This window comes from Carassius carassius, chromosome 23 (assembly GCF_963082965.1).
Source record: "Carassius carassius chromosome 23, fCarCar2.1, whole genome shotgun sequence".
NCBI classification, from domain to species: domain Eukaryota; kingdom Metazoa; phylum Chordata; class Actinopteri; order Cypriniformes; family Cyprinidae; genus Carassius; species Carassius carassius.
This window is the reverse complement of record NC_081777.1, coordinates 31,257,284-31,285,027: the sequence shown is the minus strand read 5'-3', so window position 1 is coordinate 31,285,027 and position 27,744 is coordinate 31,257,284. Positions and strand designations below refer to the sequence as shown.

The following is a 27,744-nucleotide window of genomic DNA, read 5'->3' as shown; positions in this document are numbered from 1 at the left end:
ATATTTAATCGAAATTACATGCAGACATTTCCAGGGAAACTTTCATTAAGTGATTTTAGGCTGCAAGAAGAGTTTCTCAACAAATTATACTGAATTTTCAACAAATACGAAACAAACAGGTTTTTCTGCTTGTGGAATTTTTTTGTGCAGTTCAGGAGGTCAGTTCTGTTGGTTTTGTTTTTAATGATAAACGTATGGTTCTCAGAAATTCAAACCAAACATACAAATTAAAACCTGTGGTGACAGCATTCAACAAATGATTCAACAAATATGCAAACAAATATATGTGCATACATACACACACACACACATATGCATATATATTAGTATTATTTCTATAATTTTCTGAATGTAATAACAATTTATAAAGCTACAAAATTGTAACTTTGCTGAATGATTTTAATTGTGTGACATCTGAAGTCAGATGAGACATTTTGGCCTGATATGTTAATGTTCAATAGTTGTTCAGAAGTTCAATAATTGCTCCGTTTAACTTGCAGTGGCACCAAAAAGTATTTTGCAGACACTTTAAAATGTATGCATTTCCTTATATTAGATAATAAAAACGACTGGCATCATACATGCATTTAAAATCACTACCACATCAGCAAAACGGGTGAAGAAATGTGTCCATGTCTCACATTGTCTATCAGTTGAACGTTTATCGCTGTGATGAAGCAACAGTTTGTGTTTCTCTTTACTGCGGGCTCTTGATGACTAGTAGTTTTTAATCTTGTTGCCATGGCAACAGCATTGACTTTCAAATTCTGGAGACGAGCTGAAATGTTAATTAATCTACCTTTTCTGCCGTTTTGTCTCAGCTCTTATCAAATTTCAGAAATAATTGTCTTTTTTTTTTTTTTTTTAAGGAAAAGGCTGGAAATAACCGAGCAGGTGATGTGTGAAGTGAGGGACATGTTGCTAGGCAACAGACACATTATACCCCGATCTGGTCTCTGTCTGAGGTTCCTCTCAAATCATCTCGAAATGATTTACAGCTCTCAAACTCAAGTGACTGGTGTTTCTGTGTGGTAGTATTACAGTAAACATCATCTCATCGTCTCTTTTAGTGGTGGTCTTCTAGATGTGTTTGGGTCTCTGTGTGCTTCTGGGATTTGATAAGGGCTGAACACAGCTGACCTTTGACCTCACGTTTTTCCTATGTATGTACACACATCTATGCCAAACAATGGGAACAGAGAGACTGAGTGTCGTGCATATGAATCCATGGCTCCACCTGCTGGTGAAGAACTGCTGGTGCTTCTGCTCTCTCATGAGAGAGGATGTTACACTTATAAATAGACATTTGAGGACATGGCACTGTGGGATACAGTACTTATAATGGAGTGGCTCATCCATGCACTTGCATTTTCATTTACCCTTATGCGTTTATTATTAGCATTTTATCACTTCATGCATTTATGTGCAGTGCATTTTACAGTATAATATAATGTTTTCATGTAATAATATTTTTTTATTTTATAATTAGGCTTATTCTAAACAACAATAATGAATAAACCCATTCTGAAATAAAATAACCACTAACTGAAAAGATAGGAACATCTCTGATTTAGCATTTTAGTATTTTTATTATGCATTAGTTTAACAAATAAAAGCAAGTGGTAATTGTCAGTTAAAATGACACTACAGTACGTTAAAGTTTCAAGGCAGGTGATTCTGGGTTAAGGTGAAGCTTCTCTTCGTGGTTGATTCAAGCGAAGTTCTTCTTGAGGAAGTTGATGAGGCCATTGGTGGATGAATCGTGAGAAGTGACCTCCGCCGAATCCTGAAGCTCCGGTTCGATCTTCTTTGCCAGCTGTTTCCCGAGCTCCACTCTGAAATAAAAACAAATCAAAATAATCCAGGCATATTTAAAATTAAAACTTGCCGAACTGGACTTAACATGCTAGGATCAAAAATACATTAATTTTGTTTCGTTAAAATTCCTAAAATCATTTCTAGCTATTTTTCCTGATTAGTTGGACGACTCACCCCCACTGATCAAAACTGTTTATTTCCCACATGACGCCCTGAATGAAGATCTTGTGCTCGTACATGGCTGTAAAGGGAGGTCAAAGGTCAGGAACCTGCACATCAGATGATATCTAATACTATACAGCATCACCAAACCCAAATTTGAGACGCACCAATCAGAACACCCAGAGTGTACGGAGACAACTTTCTGAAGATGATGGAATTTGTCGGCTTGTTTCCTTGGAAAACCTGGACAGAACCGCAGGGATGAAGTATCCAGGAAAGAGCTTCATGCAGATGTTAATAATATGTGCATATTTAATAACAGCTAAGTGTATCTGTGTGAGCAATGAAAATACAAATAATAAACATGAAAAAAATAATAGAAACACTTGTTTTGTTTAAAAAAAGATTTTTGCCAGTCTGATCAAATAATGCGGCAAGAGGAAGATTATTGCATATGATTCATTTCTCACATGGTCATGATGAGCAGACTGCACTGTCAGATACATTCTCTCCTCTCGAATGCATGTTTTGATAAATGTGAGTATTGCTTGTATATAGAAATGTATAATCATTTATGGGGTATAGTGTGTTTTGTGTGCTGTAGGGGTCAGTATAAGCCAGCACTTGACTTCGTATTCTCACTTTGTGTGGCAGAATTGTCTCTAGCTTCTCTCCGCTCAGTCCTCCGGCTTCCAGCTCTTTCTTTGCCTCTTCTGTGGTCTTTCCCTTCATCAGCGCCTCCGTCTGCGCCAGGAAGTTTGCCACCAGGATCTGCACAGTACAGATTTAATAAAACAGAGCAAGGCTGTGTTAATGCTGTCAAGTTCATCAGTTATGATTCAAATTCAATGGAAGCTGTAAAGCATCTCTACAGAAGACAACAGTGACTTTACTTATAACTCAATTCAGCTGTTAATTCAGTTCAATAACAGGATCTACAGAAAACATGATGCATCACAGCTCTGCCACTAAAAATGAAAAGGGTAATTATGACCTCATATCTAATAGCTCAGACTTTTAACGCACAATTATGACTTTTTATGAGTTTTATCTCACAATTGAGACTTTTCTCCCCACGAATTTGAGTTTATATCTCACAGTTATGACATTTTTCTCACAATTTGCAGTTTGTCTCACATTTGAGACATTTTCCCGCAATTTTGAGTTTCTGTCTTGCAGTTATTAAATTTTTCTTACAATTTGCAGTTTATATCTCACAACACAGACTTCTTTTACTACCAAATTTGGGATTATATCTCAAATTTCCGACTTTTGCCTCAAAATTCAGTACATTTGAAAATTGTGACCTTTTATTATTTTTTTTAAATTCTAAGTTCAAATTTATCTCAATGAATTTATAACCATCAATTCTGTGTTTTTTCTCACTCTGAGAATCATAAGAAAAACTGCCAGAATTCAATACCTCTCTTGCTCTCTCTGTCTCTATACTGTATAGAAAGATAGATACTGTAAATAGATATAGATTTATAAAACAGAGAGTTCCAGTCCTTGATTCTGATTGGCTGAGCCACTTTTAAAGCTGTTCTAAATTGCTCTTCAAAGTAACACACACCTTTGTTTACTTCTGTGTGTTGCTCGGCAACCACTTTGTTGCAACCACAACTGTTTCTGGGGAACTACATTGTTTTTATTAATATGGTTACATTTTATTTGCTTTGTTTAATTTTTTTTTAAACCTTGCTACGTATATGGAATAACTGTTTTATAAAAGCAATAAACCCTGTGAAGCCGTGGTTTACAGTGAATTTATAACAGCTAAGGGGCTTTAAGGAACGACGCAGATTTTTCTCGATTGCTAACACACAGTTCATGAAACAATTCACCATTTTCTCACAGTCACAAAACTACAAACCAACTTGTGCAAACCTCCCACTTCAAGGTCAAAGTCTTTGGCATCAGATGATACTCAGACCTGTCAAATGCACACACTACATCACTGCTAGAGAACACGAGTGAGATGAGGTCAAAACACTGCCACAAAACCTCACATAGATAAATGTGTGCTATTCGTGTTCAATTTGTGACTCCTGATGTAGTTCTATTCTGTGACTGTGTTTGTGTTTTCTAAATGAGAACATGGTTAAACCTGTGCATGATGGTGTTAAAGCAGGAGTAATGTGTTAAATGTTTTGAGAAACTCGGTACCTTGTGGTGGAGGTTGTTTCTGATTGGATGTTGGGACTGGGCAGGAATGAGGAAGTCAGCAGGAACCATACGAGTTCCTGTGGAGAGACAGAAGGGTCAGACAGATGCATCTCCCACCAAAACACACACACACACACACACACAGTACGTCAGGTAGCGAACCTTGGTGAATTAGCTGATAGAAAGCGTGCTGTCCATTTGTTCCCGGTTCACCCCATACGATCGGCCCGGTGTGATAGTTCACCCGGTTACCATCAGCAGTGATGTACTTTCCATTCGACTCCATGTCACCCTGTAAATCACAGCATTAGTTTGAAGTATGATGTTTATTTACTTTTCTGCTTAGACATACTGAGATTGAATTATAGCAGAAAGTACAGTGAAAAAACAAGTAAAAGTGGATTAGTAAACTGTGCACACGATTTAACCTACTATTTTCTTTTTCATGCATGCAATGTGTGGGGCTCCGTAAAATAAAAAAATACCAGAGAAATTCAGAACATATTCGATAATGCTAATCCTAAAAAAATAACTATACATATGCATATGCAGAGATATGTGCATATACTGTACGTCTGTCCATACATAAACAAAATATACATCCATTCACACACACATGCATAAAAACATGCAACTGCAAAAGCATCCAATTAGCTCAATCAGATTCCCATAGCATTTGCATTTTTTGATGACAGTATAAAATGCATATTTTGTGTTTCGCACCTGTTGGAAGTAGGCAGCGAAGCGGTGCATGTACTGATCGTACGGCAGCAGGCAGTGAGTCTCCGCCTGGAAGAAGTTGATGTACCAGATCCCCAGGAGAGCGAGCAGCATGGGAGCGTTCTGATCCACAGGAGCCGTGCGGAAATGAGTGTCCTGCCACAGATTCAGGGGGTTATGTGAGGCTTTTAAAAGAAATTAATAATTGCTGAAAATTCTGATTGCATCACAGAAATATTTTACAGTTGAACAGATATTCTTCAGTAATAAAACCCACCATCCAGTGAGCTCCAGCCAGCAGCTTCTCAAAGTTCTCGTATCCTGAGACAGAAGAGATAAACCAGATGCCTGAGAATCTCTCACACTCACTGATATCTTCATCAGAGACACATGATAACACTCACCGATGTGAAGTGCGATGGACAGACCAATTGCAGACCATAACGAATATCGTCCACCGACCCACTAGAAAAAACAATTGCAGACTCATCTAATGAGGCACAATACATTATTTCTTCAAATAATTTACTTATAGTGAACTAAAACTAAGGCCATGATTTGTTACTTGAAATAAAATAAAATAGAAACAAAAAAAGACAAATATAAAAAATAAAAAACATGAAATTAAAATAAAATAAAACCATGAAAACATTTTTGTTACTCGAAATATAATTGATGTTAATGGAAATAACATTTAAAAGAAATTATAGACATATTAATGAACAAAAATAAATGACAAAAAATAAATGCAAATGACAAAAAATACCAAAAAACTGAGAATTAACAAAAATAAAAAAAACATTTTTATAAAATATAACATTTTTAGCTAATTGAAACTATTAATAAAATCTATAAAACACAAAGTCAGCTACACGTCCAACTTCTTCTTTACGTGAGCTGAAGAGCATTTAAGCCTGGTTTCACAGACAGAGCTTAGGTTAAGCTAGGATTATTTTTATTTTTTTAGTTTATTTAACCAGCCAATAGTTAATAGTTAGCCAACAGTTAAATACTTTTAATAAGCATGCCTTCGAAACACAAAACTGATGTGCATCTTGAGACAAAACAAAGGCACTGACATATTTTAAGATCAGTGAGTGCAGCTGAAACAACTCAGACTTACATATGAGGCCTGCGCCTTTTTGTGAAACCGGGGGATAGAGTCTATAATAAACAGGCCTGTAAGAACCTTGCCCTTTAAATATCAACAATGTGACTAAAAGTAGCCTGTCGGCCTTTAGAATGAACCAGCCTGTGCGTGACCTCTGCTCGGATAAGGTCAAGATCACGAATAACCCGAGTCAGTGAGGGACTCTGGTTACCAGCAGCTGTCCAGACGCCTACTTCACAGGTCAAACCACTACAGCAAAAATAGCCCCTGGCCCTCAGCGGATCCCCACACTCACGTCCCAGAACCCAAACATGTTCTCCGGGTCGATGCCGAAGTCCTTCACTTTGGGCTGAAACACAGAAAATGGAATAACGTTGATTTGTGAACCTAAAACATCTGTTGCATATATTAAATGCCAGCTTTTAAAGGGCTCAAGAAGGCTTTGCTAATGTACTCATTAAGTCATGAAAATGTTATTTCTGATGTTCTCTGACCATTCAAAGTGTCCAGTTTTTTTTTTATTTTTTATATTTACATTTTTTTATTTCTTGATTATGCAATGGAACATTCTATTTCATCAGTATGCAAACACTATTGGAATGTTACATTTGAATGTTCTCTGAACTTTTTAACATGAAGGTTAACTATTTTACATTACTGGAAGAATGATTGTTTTTATTTTTCTCCCTAAGGTCATAATGCAGTAGTGGTTAATATGTAGCAAAAACAGTCATCAAACAACAAAACAGCAGTTTCTTTTATGTAAGAAAAAAAAAAAGATTTTGTATTCCTAAATTATTTTCTGTAAAGCAGTTTGAAGTACAGCTGTGTTTGAAATGTGCTGTATAAATTGTGAAAAAATTAAAATAAAATAAACTTGTTTTGCATTTTTACATGAAAGATTTTTGCAGTTTAGTTTCAATAAATGCTCTTCTTGGACTGCTTTGAAAGTTACAAAATATGGTTTTATATCCCAATGAACTGTTTTTGCACAATTTAACATTTCCAGACGATATGAACCTTTACATTTAAACTATAATGCACTTACTCCGTTGGTTGAGAGTGCCACGAAATGCTTGGCCACTGCAGATTTCTGTGAGAATGATAAAAAAGGCAGAAGAATAAGTGCGTGACACAGGCGTCCTGTACACGTCGCTGCAGGAGGAGACACTCACGTCTTTGGCGGCCTGCAGGAACCACTCCTTCGCTGATTCAGCGTTTGTGATGGTTTCCTGGGTCGTGAATGTCTGAGGAAACAAACTTTATCAATGCAACTGTTTTGACAGTGATCCATATTATCAAGTGCCCTTATAAAGAGTCATTGTCAAATCTAAACGTGATGTTTTTGTCTCTGCCAATGCTTTATAATCCGCTCAGACCTTCGATGCGATGATGAAGAGTGTGGTCTCAGCGTTGAGTTCAGCCAGAGTCTTAGCGATGTGTGTTCCATCGATGTTAGACACAAACCAGACACGAGGTCCACCTTTAGAGTACGGCTTCAAGGCCTCGGTCACCATTAATGGACCCTGAAACATGCACAAAAATTATTAAAATAAATAAATAAATTCATTGGTTAAAACAAATAAATAAAACATTATTTACAATAAACAAATAAATGAAAATTTGAACAAGTAAACTTATAAATAATACAAATATGATTCAAATTATTTAATTTTTTTTTTTTTACTTATATTTTTGACATGTTAGTCTTTTAAATTCCAGCTTACATTGGCAGTTTTTCAGTCTTAATTATATCAGGCAAGTTATGCATTAAATAAATAAATAAATCCATGTCCCAAGAGGGAAATTTTTTTTAATAGTTTCAAAATTTTACATTTAAATTGATGTTTTACCTAATGCAATTTGCAAATTGATAATTATTTGTGACATTTACTAGCAATTTTTTCTTTTAAGTGTTTTGGGGGTCAGTGGCATCTAAAAGACTGAAAAGCCCTGATCTGACACTGGAAAAAAGAAAGACAATTTGCTATAAAACAGCGAGTTTTGATTTCACAAACCAGATCAGATCCACCGATGCCGACATTAACCACATCAGTGATGGATTTCCCAGTGAATCCCTTCCACTCGCCACTGCGGACTTTCTGTAGACGGAAGAAAGTGAGGTTTTATTTAGAATTGCATCCTGGCCCTGACACGTTTTATAGTTTATCTGTGTATATTTTCATTTTCTAGTGTTCTAGTATGAAGCTTGTCATCAGATAAGACACCCACATGACAGAAGCCCTTCATCTTCTCCAGGACCTGGTTGACCTCCGGCATTACGTCTTTCCCGTCCACGATTATGGGTGTGTTTGAGCGGTTCCTCAGAGCCACGTGGAGAACAGCACGACCCTGCAGACCACACAATCTTCATGCTATATATAGTATACTTAAATGCATTTGGTAGACACTTTTATCTAATGCACTTTGCAATGCATTCAGGATATACATTGAATCAGTTCATGCATTCTCTAAAAGTCAAACACATTCATGTGAAGTGTGTATATAAGAATGTCAAGCATTTTTCAAGTGCAGCTAATGCTTAAAGATATCAAATAAATAAAGCATAACATAGAGTTTGCATCAATAAACACATGCATGCATCTTTGTATGTCCAAACAAGCTCAGCTCCTTTCAGTCTATAAATGCAGGAAATGTGATGTATATTTGAGCACATGCTAATTTAAATACCTCAGTGAAATTAATCTTTTCTCCTGAAAACATCTTGTCTCTGGAGGCCTCCACACCACGAGACTTCGCCTGCGGGAAAAAGCGGTTCTATTTACATGCGAACTCTCCATTTAATTCTCTGCAAACATTCATCTGTGCAAATCTTTACCAGCTCCACAAGCATCTTCATAACCTCTTCATTTACGAGGTTCTTGGAGTAATCCAGCAAAATGTCTCCTTCATCTGTTTTTAAAGTTAAACTGTTGAAAGAGGACAAACATGTAGCTTCAGATGAACTCTTTGATCACTTGCTTACAGATATTAAAATCATTATAAAGATAATACAATCTTTCTACAAAACCTGTAAACTGTTAAACTGACTACATGCATTTTTATCACTATGATTTTTAAATATATTCTGCCACTTGAGTTAACACACACACACACACACACACACACACACACACACATATATATATATATATATATATATAAATAAAAATATGATCTTTAGTGATTGTGGGCGGGATTTAATGATGATGGACAGGTCAGTAAAACAGCTTCTCCACCCACTATAATGCATGAACTGTGAAGTACAGTTGCTAATAAAATAAAATAAAATAAAATAAATAAATAAAAAGGCATTAAACTAATAAGCTGCTTCATGCAGAATATTTAAATTAGTAAGTAAATTATTAAACAAAGTACCTTAAGTTTTGGAATCGGTTTTTATCGGCCTCGAACATCTGCCTCATGTTGAGACTCGCGGCGTTTGATTTGTACCATTTCTCCAGATTCTGGAAGTTTGGGTCGCTTGTCAGTCCCATCGTGAACCTGTCAAACCTGCGTGCGTGTGTGTGTGTGTGTGTGTGAGTGTGTGTGTGCGTAAGAATCTCCGGCTGAACTAAACCCAAATGTCACAGAGCCGCTTTTATGAGGAGCGAGGAAAGCAGCTGATCTGCTGCTCAACACACCCTCACACACACACACACACACACACACACACACACACACACACACACACACACACACACACACACACACACACACAGACACACACACACACATATATATGAAGCTAAATAAATAAAGTGAAAAAAATCTGGTGGATATGGCGCCATCTATCGACTCGTGAAAGACACTGGACATTGTGTTTGGTGAAATATTGAACACTAGGGGACACAGGAGTCCATCACATCAGTCTCAAAATAATTATTTGACTGTATTCCTCTTTGATGCCTTTTATCTGTTATATATATATATATATATATATATATATATATATATATATATATATATATATATATATAGAGTGCCTTGAGTTGTACAATTCACAATGAATAAATAAAAAAAGCCTCTCCAGAAATCAGTCTGTATTAATTAGTAAAATATGTAAAATAAGTATTTTACTAAATAATAATAATAAAAAATAAGTATAAAACATATAACAATATTTTCAATAAATTACCTTCATAATCAAATTAATTAAAAAATGGCATATAACTTCTAAAAACTTCTTATAGGCAAAGTAATAATGTATTATTATTATTAGCTTATTAACATTATTAACATATAGGAATAAAAACTTCAATAAATACTGTGCTTCGGTGAAAACTGTAGTTCCCGTATAAATAATAGGCTGTCATGATTTCAACCAAAACGCGAGCAACAATGCACTCAGAAAACCTATTTTAATTCCATATCGTTTTTCCAAGTGTATGCGCACTTTGGTATGGTCGGACGCGCGCGTCGCCAGGCGTGCTCGCGCTTTGTGTACGCGCGCTCGGAAGACGCGCTGCGTCATTTCCGCTCTCCGAGTCCACCGACAGGAGGGTGGGGACAAACAGCTGGTACGTGATGCCGTGAACCGACCGCCGATCGGGCTGTTTTCCACACCGATAAACGCCTTTCCCGGAGCCTCTACAGGTAGGACCCGAGTCCGTTACTCCCCGCCGCCCCGGAGAAGCCACGAGCGCGTGTGTTTTGACGCGTTTGATCTTTTTTTTTCAATCCGTGTCAACGAGAGGTGCTAACGGCTATCTGAGATTAGCTTCATAAACACTGATGGTTTTTGTATAATCATTTGAAACGTCATCTCGGTGCTTTAAAGGATCGTAACGGTAACTATAAAGCGCTAAAGTGGTATTTCAGAGCTTATGCGCATTGTTAAGAGTTTTGGTGTCGGTTGAATCAGATTTGAGTCGTTTATATCTCATCAAATCTGCTGCAGTGTTTATGTTTACTTCAATTAATGGCGTAATTAGCTGCTCCCGGGGTCCCTAAATTACAATGGGTTCTGGAGACCCTTCAACGCCCTGAAAAATCCTAATGACAGCCGACGGGTGTCATACACACCCAAACCCCTGGTGAGTCTCAGCAGGAATTAATTAGTGTTTTCTGGCTGTCGAAGTGTCGGAACTTATAGATTTGGGTTGAAACAGACAATCTTCCATGTTATATAAATGCAAAATATCACAGACTGGTATATTTAAGTTAATGTTGTGTGTGTCAGAGGATCCAGATTCCTGTAGTGGATATTTCAGGATATTTATACTCCTCTGCACAGCAGTGTAACCCTGTACATTGCTTAAATTACACTCTGCAGTGTGAAGTTAAATGTATTTGTCGCCCCGTAAATGAAAAAGATTGCTGGACTGGAGTTTCCATTGGGTTGGATTTGATTGTTTTTGGGGTTCTTTAGCAGTTGGTTTTGTTTCAGGAGCCAGATTTATTTACATTGCATGTCAGCACAGAGCCAGATTTGGTAATCGTCATGACCAGATGTTGAAATTTGTAATTATTATTATCATTTAATTTATTTTTGTTTAGTAAGTCAGAAGTACATCACATTTATATGCACATTGCTATACTATAAAGTAAATTTCAAATGCATGATTTTTTTAATTTAATTGCATTATGTGATTATATTATATTTTTACTTTACATTCAATATATTTGCATATGGTGATTTACTATAGCAATATATGGTATAATAAATCTATAATACTTGATTGCTTGTATCGTTGCACAATTTCACTTATCATCCAGCTTTAATTTACTAAATGCGTCGAATAAGACTTGAATATATTCAAATATAATAAACATGAATATCATGATTTTCTGCAACGCTGATTTAAAACAGTTTTTGTTAAAAGTGCCATACAAATACCTTTAACTTGGTCTATGCAAAGTATATTTTCATTGCAAGTGTGTAGTCTCCTTTCATTTAGTTGTGTTTTTTATTTGTGCAAAAAAACTATCCAAGATGTAGATGTGTTTGTTTCTTCATCTGATTTGGAGAAATGTAGCATTGCATCAGTTTCTCATCAATGGAGTGAATGGGTGCCGTCAGAATGAGAGTCCAAACAGCTGATAAAAACATCACAATAATCCACAGCACTCCAGTCCATCAGTTAATGTCTGAGAAGACAAAAGAAGAAACAAATCCAGCATTAAGATGCTTTCACTTTAAAACGCTGCATCTGGTCAAAATATGAGTCCAAAATCTATTGACATATTTGTTTAGAATGGTTTTAGCTTGTAAAGAGTGCTTGATCTTCAGATTTCTATCCTAATTCAGACAAGATGACCTTTTTACTTTTCACATATTATGGATAGAAAACTCAACTTGAAGTTTAAAAGGTTTTGATGGATTTATTTTTTGCCAACATGCAGCTTTAAGCTATGTATTATGATTTTTTTTATCAGCTGTTGAACTCATTGGACTACAGATCTCCAATCTATTCCTATGAAAAAACAAACTAATCATGAAGGCGAGTACATTTTCAGCAAATAATTTTTTTTGCGTTAACGATTCCTTTAAGGATGAAGGCAAATAATTCAACCCATCAGTGTTGACTTCTAATTTGACTAGCTCCTGCCAAGTGATAGATGAGAAAAGATTTGATGTATACTTAACATCAACAACTAAAGATATGTAAAGCATTTCTCCTCCTTTTTTTGAAAGTTGATCAACAAGTCCCATTATATAATTTCCATTTAGTAGCATTTTTTCCTGCTCTCTTAAACCTACCAGAACAAACATGTTTCACACGCTGTATTCCTATAGTGTGCAAACGTAAAAAACAGCATTTTAACACTGCGTGATTGTGATCCTAATTGTTAGTTTCCAAATTCTTCTTCCTGGATTCCACAGCAGCCTGAGATTAGTTTGTGAGATGTATGTGAGGAGGTCAGTTGCGCTCTATTCTGTGTGGACTTCTTTGTGTTTTGAAACGAGGGTTTTTGTTAAACCCTCTTCTGAAAAGTGCTGCGAGCAGACGTCTGGCCCCTCTGAGCTATTGTAGCCCGATTCTCGAATACGACTCGCTGGCAATGGCTTCTCTGAGTTCATGTGGAATGTATTTCCTGTTTGGGTCTCTTCAGTTTGGGAATGAAAGAAAAAGCATGAATCGCTGCTTAATGGATGCTGCAGCAGTGCTAGTTATTTAAAGAAGTATTTTGTCATGATCGCCCGAAACGTTTCTTTTTTTAATTTTTTATATATAATATTATTTTTTCTGACCTGTTGACAATGCAGGCATTTTGCACTGTGCCTTACATGAACTTGACCTGTTTTTGTGGTCTGAAGGGTTGGAAAAGGAAACATTTTTGTGTTTGTTTGTTGGACTCAAACCTGTGAGAATGATGCTTCAAGCATTTCAGGTGTTTTGCATTTATTCACAAATGAATTTATGCAGGTCTTAAAACTGAGCCGAATGTCTTAAATTCATAGTCATGGCTTAGGGCTGGGCGATATATCGAACGATATGATCATGCGCATCTAATCAGTAAAGCTGCTTCCGTGATCACCGCTAAAATCTCCATCACCTGCTTATAACTGGAGTGGCATTTAATAGACAGAGCCGTAGATCGCTGACAAGCCACGCCATATCGTGTTCATTATCGCAGATGAATCGCCTTCGATAATGAACGCGATATGGCGTGGCTTGTCAGCGATCTACGGCTCTGTCTATCAGAGGTGGGACTTTCAAGTCACAAGCAAGTCTTCAAGTTATATTCAAGTCCTCAAAGGGTTAAAGCTATAGAGATAATTAAGTGACTAATTAAATGATTGTGCATTAGTGATGAACATCTGCTGTTAACAATCAACATCACTGAAGTAAAGCGAAACACAAGAACTACAACTGAATTTAGCCACAGCCTTCAAATAAAAAAAAAGTAAAAGAAAAAAACACACTATGCCACCATAATTGTGGTCAAGGTTTGCTTTAAGTAGTGTCTTGACCCTTTTACTAATTCAAACCAATTTGATTCAAAACAATTGCAATATTGTTTTTCGCAACAAACATGTATGCATTGCTGAGTCGAACCTTGCAGTGACAGATGACCTTATGCTTTTTCTGCTTATAACTCATGTTCACTGAACATCATGAAATTGTGTTTATCTTTGGATATTAGACTGATGCTCAGCTATTACTGAACTGAAGTAAAAAAAAAAATCACAATGCTTCAATGTTGAAAGACAAAAAAGGAGACAATCAGTTCAGGTTTTTAGACAAACACACTTATCACACGATCCTCAACAGTGGTGACAATTTTTCATACTGCAGTGCATGACGGGAGTTTTTACTAAGGTTTTACCCAGCATGCAACATTTTGTTGATTGTCACCACTGTTGAGAGTCATATGCTGGTTCTTGATGTCTGTGTGTGTCTGCAGAGTATAGTTTTTCAAATTTTGTATGCACTTAGTAGATTTAAAATTCACTTAATTTTTTTTCCATAGTGTAGTTTTACTGGGTTGATTATGCCAAACTTAAATAGAGCTAATGTTAATTTGATTGTAATCTGACCACCTATCACATACAGATTAATGTCTTCTCTCCGCTTTACAGCACCTCATGCAATGCTACATAAAGAGATCTAACATGACAGTCAAGGGTCAAGAGCCCCACTAAAGCAAACACTGATCTCCATTATGGTTGCATCACTTTAACCAATAAAACATCAACATCTGATCCTCTGTAATTCTCAAGAACAGCAGGTGTTCATCATTAATGCACAATCATCACTTAATCACTTAATTATCTCATTAACTTTAACCCTTTGAGGACTTGGGATATGACTTGAAGACTTGCTTGTGACTTGAAAGTCTTCCAACTCTGGTAAAAGCTGAATGTCAGTCAACAATCCAAAGAAGACTATCTCACGATGTCCAAGTCAACATGAGTTATAAGCAGAAAAAGCATAAGGTCATCTGTTACTACAAGGTTCGACTCAGCAATGCATACATGTTTGTTGCGAAAACAATATTGCAATTGTTTTGAATCAAATTGCTTTGAATTAGTAAAAGGGTCAAGACACTACTTAAAGCAAACCCTGACCACAATTATGGTGGCATAGTGTTTTTTTTTGTGTGTTTTTTTCAGTTGAAGGCTGTGGCTAAATTCAGTTGTAGTTCTTGTGTTTCGCTTTACTTCAGTGATGTTGATTGTTAACAGCAGAAGTTCATCACTAATGTACAATCATCATTTAATTAGTCACTTAATTATCTTATTAACTTTAACCCTTTGAGGACTTGGATATGACTTGAAGACTTGCTTGTGACTTGAAAGTCCCACCTCTGCTGTCTATTAAATGCCACTCCCATTATGTGATGGAGATTTTAGCGGTGATCACGGAAGCAGCTTTACTGATTAGATGCGCATGATCATATCGTTCGATATATCGCCCAGCCCTATCATGGCTTTAAATGCTGCAAAAAATGGTTTTATCTTTGAATATAATATATATATTTGTCATCTTTTAACACAATTAAACATCCTTAAAACACAGTTTGTTGTTTTCAAAGTAATTGGACAAAGTTAAGTGAGTTTATGCTTGACACAAGAACAAATATCTGTCAATGAGGCATTAAAAAACCTTTTTATCTTTGAAATTTAAATATAAACTCAATGAGGCATTAAAAAACCTTTTTATCTTTGAAATTTAAATATAAACTCACTTCATTTTGATCAGTTTCTCAGAAAACAAGACTGTGTATCTCATTTTGCTTCACAAGTAGCTGTAGCATGAATATACCAAGACAAAAACAGTGTGGACGGACAGCAGCTTTTGATACAATAAAAGTTATGTGCAAAAAATTTATAAAGACCTGTTGGAAGTTGAATTGCAATAGAACTCTTCTTAGTATGTGCTTTTTAGACATTTAGAGGACATTCTGATAAATTGTTCCCTTTAATTTATTACTTACTTGATCTTTAAAAGACCCCAGTATTGGCATTTCTGTATGTTTCTATGTTATGCATCCTCCTGTGAAACACAATCATGTCTGTTTCTTTACTTGACCAGCGTTTGGAATATGAGCAGCGGTGTTGGCTAATACTGTTGCTATGGAAATAATGCTCGGGTCATCTGTGAGCGGCCAAACGTGCTGATTTCATGAAGTTCCAGTTCTCTTTCTTAGAATAATTCTTTATGACTTTGTGCAACACATAGCGATGTTTGCTCCTATGAGAGTATGTGAATGTAGAATTGGTTTTCTTTGCTTTCTAGCTCAGTTTATATGGACGTTTCAAGGTTGCATGCATTTTGGATTGGATACATGCGAGCCTGAGGGGTGTGTGTGTGTGTGTGTGTTGCTGGCCTGGCCGGCAGGCTGAAAGATATCCCCCTAACAAAGCATTCCAGTGTTGTTGGGAATATGCTGCATTCTCTTGCTGACTGCTATTGCAGTTTAGAATGACACAATGGAATCTTTTTATGGGGGAAGGGTGTGTTTGTGTGTGTGTGTGTGTGTGTTTCTTACACAAGTCAGATTAGCTATTCTCACTCCTCATGTTTTTTTTTTTCATGGAGTACTTTTGTTTGAAGCAGAACATAAGCAGCTTAATCCTTTTAGGACAAATTTGTTTAAAAGTTTACACTCTTTAAAGGAGACATATTATGCCCCTTTTCAGATGTAATATATGTCTCTGGTGTCTCCCAGAATGTGTCTGTGAAGTTTCAGCTCAAAATACCACACAGATAATTTATTATATCATTTCGAAAATGCCTATTTTGAGTGGAAGCAGAAACACACTGTTTTTCGTGCCCTTCTCTTTAAATGCAAATGAGCTGCTGCTCCCCGCCCCCTTTTCCAGAATAGTGCTGCCCCATCATAGCTCGTAACTGCTAAAAACATCTGTTTTGGTTCTGATTATCATGTTTATCGTGCTGAAATCATGCGTTTTAAACCATATTCAGACCCTCCAGGATTTCGCAATCGCTGAATTTATCACAAAATCAAGCAAACTCCGCAATTTTCGCAAAAGATTGCAATTTTTTCGTAATTGCCACACATTTTCTGCAGAATTTGGCCTTAGAAGCGTCCCGTGATGTCATCGCAATGTGAATTCAGTCAAAGAAAGCTTGTTTCTCAGTTCCAAAAATGGAATGAAATGCCTTGTGTTCTCATCAGGACCGATGTACAAGAGCTACATTGGATAAACAAACCGAAAGTGGAACGAATCCGCGCTATTACTTCTTGGGCTGCGCAGACCGTTTATCTGCTCGAGCCGGAGCTGCAACACCGTTATACACAGCGCTGGGAGATACAGTGAAGAAACAGTCAAATTCACCACAGAATCAACATCTCTGTGAAATCTTGTGAGGAGCATTCAAATTCAGTGAAGAATTCTGTTAAACCCCGATATCAGAACAAACGCCACTGATGTGGAAACCAGGAAAAACATTGTTTAATAAACACAATCTCCACCATTGACCATGGATTAAACAGTAAAACTACAGGAAGAACTTGTGGCAGAAACGGTCTGTTTTCGAGTGATTTTAACTGCTTCACACAACTTTTCCCAGCACTTCAATGCTTTAAGTATTACCGAATTTGAAAGTTATTTTTGATGTGACGAAATTTGTTCATCCTTAATAGGTTTCCCCCAGTGTATAAAACTAAAAGTTTCATAATGTAGGAACACTTACTTATTTAGAAATTTAAAAATATATATTAAATGACCACTAGTAAATGGCTGCAGAGAAGTACTTATAGGTCATTTCCACTCCCTAATAAAGCCAATATATTTTTGTATTCATTAAATTATATTTAGACATTATGAATGACAGTAATAAAAGTACATTTTATCAGACTTAGATATATTTATTACATCTGCTAAAGATCTGGGAATCATCTGCTGTGTTCTGTGATAAACATCTCAGAAGCAGTTTTACATGCATTCTAATAAATGTCTATTTGACATCTGAGGCCATCCTTAAAAATATTTTGGTTTGCAGTAACAGTAATTAAAAAAAAAAAAAGGGTCGGTAGGTCGGTCTATTTTTTTTTTTTTCAAGTTTCAATGTAAAAAAAAAAGTACATTTTTGTGATGGTGATGAGGTCGGTATGAATTTAAACAAATTAGCATATCATGACGTCACTGACTGGGTCTTCAACCCGTGCCTTCGGGCGCATCATTGCAAACCTCATTTTGATGCAGGCTATATAGACCACAAACAAATTTAAATCTTTGTCAAAAAAATGTTTATTGGATGAATTTCAGGTGAGAAAAAAAATTAGGTACTGTTTTACTTGTCAATGCAACCTACAAATGAGAGAACGTTTACTTTGCTTTCTTGGGTTGTCACTTTTGTGAAAAAAATCCTGTTTGATTTGAGTGAAGAGTGTTCATTGAATCGATTGTAAAATCGATTTTGCATGTCTAAAGTTTTATACGGCAAAAGACACCAAATATAGGTAAATCCACGGACAACAGGCAGGAGGAATGTAAAGATTCAATATATTGGTAAAGACCAATATTTCTGATGATTTATTGGCGTGAAGTTACGTGCAAAATGACAAACAGGAGTTGAACATTTTCGAAAAACAATAAGCAGAGTGGACTGCCATAATGCAAAACATTTACTGCAGGCTTCAACATGGCTGTGTTTACGATTAAATTTCAACAACAACAAAAAAAAATCGCATAGGCGATTTTCTTAGGCTATCAAAAAAAATATTTTTTCGAATATTCGTCGAATTTAAAATAAAAATCCACATTCGAATGCGCATACGAATTTTAGGTGTGCATTAAGGAAGCTGCATGAGCCCCGGTACGTGTTCCATTCCATCTCGCCATGCACAGCTGTGTCTACACAACTTTCAGGCGGACGAGCTCGACACGCAGGATCTGCTTTCTCATCTTTCACCTCGTGTACGCGCACGAGATGCGATGAAAATATATGTGCCATTGCAATATAAGGTTATGTTAGCCTATCCAGTTGAGGCCACTTAAAAAAAAAAAAGAAAATCAATGTGGAGAAGATCATCAAAACTGAAACCAAGCCGTTCACACAGAACGCATATTTCGCGCATCTCATGTTTTTAAATGAAAAAATGTATCCTGTGTGACTGGTTTTCCGCCCTTTTTATTTATTTAACAATGCATGCATACATGATGCTGTTTTGTTTATAGTTCTTTAAGCAACTTAATTAATAATAATTGGTTCATAAACATTATTTTAAATATTGTTTTTTTCACAGTCATGTATTCTAATGCTTTGAATGAACATGCAGTAATATTTTGCTCGATGCGCTATCTTGAGCCTCAGAAGAGAAGCAAAAAGCTTTTCTTCACCCTAACTGAAATTATGCATTTAAAATTCGAACACAATTCGAATTTTGATCATATTTAAGTAAAACATTTGAATTTAGTTTTTCAGCTATTTTGACAGCCCTAGGCGATTCAAGCCCGAAACTGTATGAGACTGAATACCAGCTGAATTCACATTTCTGTTGTAAAAAAGAGAAACATTGTGCAGAAGTATTATTTGCTGTTATGCGTGTTTGTCCGAAGCTGCAGTTGCTGTGTGACGCCTGTTCAAAAAAAAAAAAACCTGGACGCGCTCCGAGAAAAGGTCATTAAAATCATTTTCTTATTTTCGTTTTCCAAACTTGTGTTGGTTGATTCGTGCTTGATTCGTGCAATAGATTTTCGAACATAAAGTGACAGTCGACACGGTCACGGTTTTAGACTAGACGGGAGAAGGGATGGGAAAAGATCTGGGCACAGTTTTTCCAGAACTTTGTGCCAAGTTAAAGCGGTGTCGAGCTGTTTTAATGAATTTTTTTAGATGTATTATGGTGCCCGAACCCATATGACTTTGAACAGTGACCGCGAACATTTAGTTTACTGCAGCCGCAGCCATCATTACCAAGCGCGAACCGTTGATTCTGACAGTGAGTGAGAGTCTGAGACGAAGCGAACGCACAGGCCACAGTGTGACATCCGTGTAAACACAGATGATGTCAAGGGTTTTTTTTTAATTTTTACTAAAGAAGATAGCCTTCATTTGTATGTAGGCCAAGGCAATTTATATATTTACAATACTTACTTAAATATAATTAATAGTATTTCATTGCGTTTGTATTAGTTGTTTGAAGAGTAAAAAAAAAATTGGTCGGTCTTAACGCAAATTTACAATCGGCAAGTCGGTCGGACTAAAAGCAAAAAAAATAAATAAAATTGAGTCTGTGCTAAATTGATCGGGTCGGTCGGGTTACGGCAAACAAGAATATTTTTAAGGATGGCCTGACAGGAAACATCTTAGAGACGTACTGCAAATGAACAAGCACTATTAGAAATACATCTTGCATATGTAAATGCAGACATTAAATAGACATCTATGTAGATGTCTGTCGTCGAACGTTAGTCTGGAGCCCTACAGTGGTTGTCGAAGTTAGAAAAGTCATAACAGTGTTAGAAGAAGGTTGTCTAAGGTATATTTACACTGCAAAACGATAAGAAATGCTGCAAATAGCATTGCAAATTGAAAAACTGGAGGGACTGCATATTAGTTTTAACTTCTTATAAATGGTTTTCTGAGTGCACGCGGACAGAAAGCGGCTGTCACAGCAAAAGCTCTCATTCACACACAAGTTTACGTTAAAAACACACATTAGTTACAAAAACAGTCGGTTATGTCTATGAAGGTAAACAGTTGGGAAATGAACTGCATGTTTATTTTAGATCTGTGTGGCAGCAACAATATACAGAAAATAAATCAAATCACGTTAACTTACGTTTTTCACGTTTCCTTGTTTGGTAGATGCATTATAGCACCTGATTATAGCACTTAAAACCTGGAAAAGTCAGATTTGCATGATATGTCACCTTTAAATTGTGTTCATTTCAGAAGTATCAGGCTTTTAGAGTGCAAGTTAAACTTTAAACTATTGCAATTAAAACTTCAAGCTTTGCTGTTGGCATTAGTTGTTGGCTTCATCACTTTGAATTCTCAGTCTTTACTAAATCGGATCACCTTAAAGTCGCAAAAAACAATGGAAATTATCACAAATTTCAAAAATTGATTTGATTGACAGGCCCTTGATTCTATTCTGTTCTGATACAATGTGATATCAATACATTTGGATATATGTCAGGTACATGTTCATTTTTTCTAAAGCTAAAAATCTCTAAAAGCTGTAGACTTGCAAGGAACCCTGTTTAATTGGTACACTACTGTATTAAAGGGTAAAATTAGTCCTTTTTTTAGGTAGAACAATCAACACTCAAATAAAAACTTGAATGCAAGTTGACAAATTTTAAACTGTACACAGGTTTTTATATCAACTTAGGGATGTCATTGTTTCCACTCCAATTCAGTGTTGAAACATAAACATTTAAATAGTGTCATGAAAACAGTTTTATGACTGTTTATTCAAGCATATAATAAATGAGATATAGATTTCTAACAGGTTAAGTAAAAACTTTTTATACGTTAAATTACAAGCTGTTTTATTGAAGTCTTTCCACGGCTGAGCGATCACATGAGATATGAAACAAGTTGTTCTTTATCTTTTAATAACACCTGATGTTCACATTTATTTCATTCTATAACTAGTAGTAAAAGAAAGAGATGATCGGTTTGTGTGCAGTCTGAACAGAGGCGGCTGCAGCAGCAATCTGTCACACCACATTAAAGAGCGTCAAAACCACATCTATTGTACGAATTTCTCAATATATTTTACAAAGAGAAACTAACAAAGAACAAAGCTCAGGGCTTAGAAGTTCTCCACTGTGCAGCGTTTGGCTACAAGAAAAAAAAAACCCACTTTTGAGTGCATGAGTTCGTCGATAGTATGAAAGTAGCACAGCTTTCACGCTCAACCAAACTAACAATACTAGCCAATCAGCATTTTTTTTGCTCTTACAGGGTATTTATTTTTGTCTGCAGGGTCATGGCCCTGATGAATGGAGAAGTGCAACAACAAGCTGCGTGGTGCAGTGGTCAAAGATGTCCATCTTGCACATATTTGCAAATAAAAACTAATTAAAAAGCAGCAGAGTTTTGTACACACAGCTCAGAGTAATAATGCCATCTCCATAACAAATTTACCAGGATTTTGGTCCTGTTCACACATGATCTCTTAATGGTAACTTCCCGGTAATTTACCAGTAAAGAGACTGTATGTGTAGGGTCCTATGAAATCAGTTTTATTTTTTTCCAAATTCCATTTTTTCAGTTTAAATTTTATATGCACTTTTTTTTTTTTTTTTTTTTTTAATGGTTGAATTAAGTTATATCAATCAAAAAGCATGTCTAATTAATTAAAATCAAGAAACTTATAAATTTTCACATCAATTTATTAACATAAATTACATGTTTTTAGGGCCTTATGAAATGTTTTATTTTTTCTTCACCATATGTTTTATTGTTACCTAATTCTGTGTTTTAGCATGTGTAATTATTTAAATGCATAAAACCAACTTAATTTATTCAAATTTTTCTTAAAGTAGCCTTATGTAATGCTTTATTTCCCCCTCAGAAATCCTGTTGTGTTTTTACATTTTTCTAGTTATCAAATGAAGGCATAAAACATTAATGTACTATGTACATTCTGCTAAACAATAGTATATACATTCTTGGCAAATACTTGTCTTTAAACTAAACCACCGGACACACAGAACATGCAGGATTAATATTTAAATAGACTTTTCCAGCTTAATATTTACAGATACTAGACTATATCGTGATTTGATTTAAATGTAATGACCTACTTTTTATTAATTCATTAAAAATGACAAATTCCTTGACATTCCGCGTTAAACTGTGAATTCTATTTTTATGACTGGATTCTGTGATTCCTTCGCCCTAGTATTGATACACCCCCAGTGTCGATAAGCGGTGATGTAGCTCATAATTTTCCAAGTTTATGATATAGCTTTCATTCTTTACCTCAACTATATATTCATGAAAAAAAACCTCAGTTTAAATCAGGAAAGCAATAACTTTACCCTAGTATCCTTTCAAATGTTAAAGTTGCCGCAGTCATTGCATGCCCCGCAAGTAAAAAGTTCACGCTTTTTTTTGTTTAACACCTGAAAGCTTATTATATTTATCAGTATAGTCAGCCCAACCCTACCATTTTCTCATCCAAAAAATGTAAAGCAGGACTTTTATGTGATCTATCAGGATTAAGGATTTATTTGATCTGTCAACCAAAAACAAAATCTGTCAACCTCGTTTCAGAGGCGGAGAAAGATGTTACATTGTTTACAATTTATAAAGTGAAGTTTATTCTCTTTGGAAGAATTTGGACTGACATATCATTCACAATAAGACCATGACTAAAGAGAGTCCCCTTTGATTGCACGTTGTTATTGCAACAGAAGATATTATACTTTTTTTCCATGCTAATATATATGTGTATTTAATTTGACCCACTAATACTCCTCTTCAGTCAATAGAAATCAGTATGTGAATTGCACAGCTATTTATTACCTCAGATTTTTAGGGAATTTTTTTCTCCCACTCAAGTTTTCCTATCAGAGAATCTGTAGAAAGCAGATCGGCCGTCCATCAGCTCGCTGATGATGTCATCTAAAAAAACAGGTGTTGCAGGAAGGACTCGGAGTTTCACCAAGGATTGAGTTTCACAAACATGTCCTCACGAGACGCCTCTCAGCAGGGCTTTCCTCCACGCGCGCGCTGCTGATTTCTCATTAGCCAAAACCAAACATTTTGAGGGACAAAGAGCACATTCAAAACAAATGACTTCTCTCACTGTTACCAGTTGATCCACGGCAGAATCGGAGCCGTCAGGACTGCTTATAGTAAGCAATGAGCTCATTTAGCATGAATGCAAGACTCTTGTCTTAAGCTTTGTGTTTGCAGAGGACAAACTGTTCCAAGTTTGCCAAAGGCCACGAGAGGAAAGTCTTCCCTCAAACTTTTTTGTTTAATGTTAAATTACTGTTTAGTGATGGATCTGGGGTTTCTGAAAAGCAGTTTCTGAATTAATTGGGTGTCATTAGAGTCATTAGAATTCAAATCTTGTTTGGCATGCCAAATTATCTTTTGATGTTGATGAGTAAATGCATTCACTCTAAATGTTTTGTGCATTCCTGTACCCGAATCCTTGACGGCGTACGGTTTTAGATGCTTGGTTTGGCCTGATAACTGGAGCGGTGATGGCTTTGGACGGGGTTTAAGTGGGGTATTTTCTTCCTGTTTGGTTTGTGAGGTAACTAGTCTAAACTCGTTTGCTTGTCTTCTCTCCCTCGTGTATAATTTCCTGAGGAAAAAAACCCCAAGCATTCCTGTCTTCATTAATATTCCCGAGCGCTGCTAAAATCGTGATCTCCAAACACACGGCGTTTATCATGTTTTTCCATTTGACAGTGCTATGCATGTTCACTCACTAGACTGTTTTATGATATTTCTTAGTTTTTGGATGTGATGCCACTAGTACTTTCATGACTTTCAATCGTTGCACCGAGGTACTTTAAAGAATAGCTTGTAAATAACTTTGTATGTGAATTTTAATCGTTTTGTACCGTAGTATCACCATCTGATAGCATCACTGTACTGCCATGCTTTTTGTGTTTGGTTGTCATGAAGTAAAACATGAACTGGTTTCGTTTAATTACGGTGTCCAAATCAGTCTGGAGACCTTATGCCACTTGCATTTTCAGAATCTGCTGTAATGTGTAAAATGAATATGATTTTTGTCCATAGTAAAAATAACACAGGTTTTCACTTTAAAGAAAGAAATGATTGTGCATTGTGATTGGGTTGAATAATTTCTGTTTTTAAGGTGCTTTGGTGGCCAATATATTATTTAAATACTTTTACATTGGAAAATGTGAAAATAATTTATCGTTTAAAGGTTTTACATTTTTTTTAACTTACAGAAAGTCTGCTTGATTTTGATTTAGATTTTTTAGCTTTTTAGTAGGGATGCACGATCATGATTTTTCATTGCCGATTCCGATACCGATTTTTTTTTTCAAACAAACTGGCTGATTCCGATACTGATTTCCAATTTTTTTTTTCTTGAAGCAACAAACAAGGAAGAAGAAAAGTGTGCATGAACAAGATGTTTATTTGGTATTTAATAGGCCAAAAACAATAACCGAACCAATAACCGTAACCATCTGAAATGAACGGCAGTAACTACACAGTAAGTAGCCTACATTCAATACAAACACAGATGGTACAGACATCAGCATTTAGCTTTTGTTTTTGAATTGTGTTGAAATTACAGAGAACTGGCCTGAAATGAAAAGATTAACTGTAACCATGTGAAATTAAAGGCAATACCTGCGTAGTTCTACAGTGCAAACAACACAATCAACACACATTTAATAAGATGGTTCTTAATCAGAAATCAGTATTTGTTTTAGTTGTGAAATTTGGTTTTAAATAAAAAAAAGGTCTTTACCAGTGAGACTAAATAAAAGTATGCTATATAAATACATTATTCCAAAATGTTAAAATCAAATAATGTTGGTGTGAATAAAACAAAGATGCAAAGTGTTTCATTCATCCAGTTAAAAAAAAATAATTAGGGTAATGATTCACATCTATATTGTTTTACTTGAGCCAATGAAAAACTATTGTCACAAGTAAAAAAATATAGATGTGAATCATTACCCTAAACAATTTTAATTGGATGAATGAAACACTTTTTTTCATTGTGCTACAGCAGGTGATTTTTAAAGGCTCTTATTTGTGCGCCAGTACACCCACGGCTGATCACTTCCTGCTATCTGTGCCTCAGACATGAAGCTCTGCATCTTCAATGCTGGACGGGTGCCCGTGTCCTGCGCACAGATTTCGAAATACTTCCACACAAATGACATCGCGAATGATTACAATGTAGTATGTGCACTCGGCGGACAACCGGAAAAATCGGCCGAAAAAAGACCAAAAACCGTCCGATTACCGATCGTGCATTTTACGCAAAAACGGGCCGGTTCCGATTTATGGCCGGTCAACCGGTGCATCCCTAGTTTTTAGATGTCATCATGATACGTCACGATTCATGACAAGTTTCATGTTGAGTGTATATCATGTCAAATCAAAGCAGTGCTATTTTGGTATATGAATATACTATTGTGATATTTATAAATATTTTAATTAGTTTTAATTTTTATATTTTTGGTGTATATGTTAAGTTATTTAATGATGATTAATTATTTAATTTCTTGCCAAGACAACATTAGTAATTTTTTTGTCAAATATTAACTTTTTATTTGAGCCTTGAAATGCATGAAAATGTAAGTAAACAATAACAGCACTGCTCCAAACAGAGAGCTGTGCATAAATACGGTCAGAGCTCATAAAGTTGTGGGTTATTTTTATGGTGTCCGGTCCAGTTCTGTTGGGTATCAAGGAATGTGAAATGTGTTTGGCTTTGGGAAACATCCAGGATAAAGCCAGATGAACTGGAGAGCAGGGAAACGCTTTGCACATTTATAATCAAACTTGTCATCCTCACAGTTTTATATTCGAACGTTGCATTTAGAAACCGCAGGACTACAGAAACTGTTTCCACCACAAAAATCACAGCGTCCTCAGATAGTCACCCAGTGGAGTTTTCATCCACGTCAGGCCTGCTACCGAGCCAAGCAGCAGAGATGGCCATCGTTCCCACAATGCACCACGTGTGTGTGTGAAACCCGAGCCGTGCTCTCTTTTGGCGTACGGCTGAAATGGAGTCGTAAGTTGAAGCAGGAGTCTGAATTCAAGGGGGCATATGCTCTTACAGACTCTGAGACGTGTTGTAAAACAGGACTTGTGGAGAAATACAAGGTTTCTGTACGAGGGATCAGTAAAGGTTGGTCTGGTATTGTTAGTCTAGTTCTGGTTTCATGATAAAATACTTTTCTTTTCTACTCTTGTTTGTGTTTAACTGGCTCGTGTCAGAATGTACAGTACTGATCTGTGTTGACGATTATAGGCACTATGTGCTGATATAAGCACACTTGACAGCTGCACACAGCACATGTGTGGATACAGGAGTCTCTGCTGTGTGACACTTGTTGTCTTCGTCTGTTGTCTGTCTTCTGAATGGGAAGCACCAGAAATAATCCTGCAGCCGCTCTGGAGTCACTGTAGCACTTAAGGGCACATAAATAGATCCACCAAATGAAATATTATATTGATCCCCGCGGTGAAATGACAAGAAACAGCCTAATGACTAATGCAAGAAAGCAAGTTTAGCACAGTTAAAAGGTGCTAAACATGAAGAGGGAAAAAAATCATTGTAATGCATGGCCTTTATCCTGTATAAAATAGTGAGAATAGGATGCCAGTGGTCATAAATTATTATAATTTTATATTATAAATATATTTCATATGTTGGCTTGACATAAACGTAATGTTCAAGGAGAGATTAATTTGTTGCATTAATATTATATTATTTTTTGCATTAAAACCTTCTCCAAGAAGTTGCATCTTATTCTCTTGAATGAATAAAAAATGAATAAATCAGCATAATTATCTTGGGCTTCTTAAGATAGACTTGAGTTTGTATTAAGAAGCTCTAAATAATTATGTTGGTTTAGTAGTTTTAGTTTAAAGAGGATGAATTAATTAATTAATAATTTTTTCTGACATCCTTTAATAGTCGCATGATTTTTTTATTATAATTATTTGTAATATATATATATATATATATATATATATATATATATAAAATTAATATTAAAATAATTATAATTAAAAAAATATATATATATACACTTTTTAGATTTTTTTTATTACAATTATTTTTTGTTTGTGTATATATATATATATATATATATATATATATATATATATATTTATTATTTTATATATATATATATATATATATAT

At 35.7% G+C, this 27,744-nt stretch overlaps 2 protein-coding genes across 4 annotated transcripts in view; one reads left to right on the top strand and one right to left on the bottom strand.

Annotated features, from left to right (window-relative positions):
* Positions 1-1,569: 1,569 nt before the first annotated feature.
* LOC132101767 (glucose-6-phosphate isomerase-like) lies at positions 1,570-9,612 on the bottom strand. The gene is made up of 18 exons (XM_059506959.1): positions 9,356-9,612; positions 8,817-8,907; positions 8,669-8,737; positions 8,210-8,329; positions 7,996-8,079; positions 7,357-7,503; positions 7,153-7,224; positions 7,026-7,070; positions 6,273-6,326; positions 5,271-5,331; positions 5,144-5,187; positions 4,870-5,022; positions 4,309-4,438; positions 4,147-4,223; positions 2,623-2,751; positions 2,148-2,223; positions 1,993-2,059; positions 1,570-1,835 (listed from the first exon to the last, which is right to left on the bottom strand). Exons 1-18 carry the CDS (start codon positions 9,472-9,474, stop codon positions 1,712-1,714), a joined length of 1,662 nt encoding a protein of 553 aa, XP_059362942.1. The 5' UTR covers positions 9,475-9,612; the 3' UTR covers positions 1,570-1,711.
* Positions 9,613-10,425: 813 nt separating this feature from the next.
* Positions 10,426-27,744, top strand: part of LOC132101765 (granule associated Rac and RHOG effector protein 1-like) — a 40,838-nt gene continuing 23,519 nt past the window's right edge. For all 3 annotated transcript variants that reach the window (XM_059506957.1, XM_059506958.1, XM_059506956.1), the window contains exon 1: positions 10,426-10,573. The gene's annotated coding sequence lies outside the window, so the exon portion shown is untranslated. The remainder of the gene's footprint in view (positions 10,574-27,744) is intronic.

Bases quoted from the DNA above. Each gene is read 5' to 3' on its own strand.
- LOC132101767 (XM_059506959.1), bottom strand. From the start codon at position 9,474: ATGGGACTGACAAGCGACCCAAACTTCCAGAATCTGGAGAAATGGTAC. The intron at 6,327-7,025 runs GTAAGTGCATTA...TCTGTGTTTCAG, and splicing joins TGGCACTCTCAACCAACGGA to CCCAAAGTGAAGGACTTCGG. The intron at 2,060-2,147 runs GTGCGTCTCAAA...CTCCCTTTACAG, and splicing joins CACTCTGGGTGTTCTGATTG to CCATGTACGAGCACAAGATC.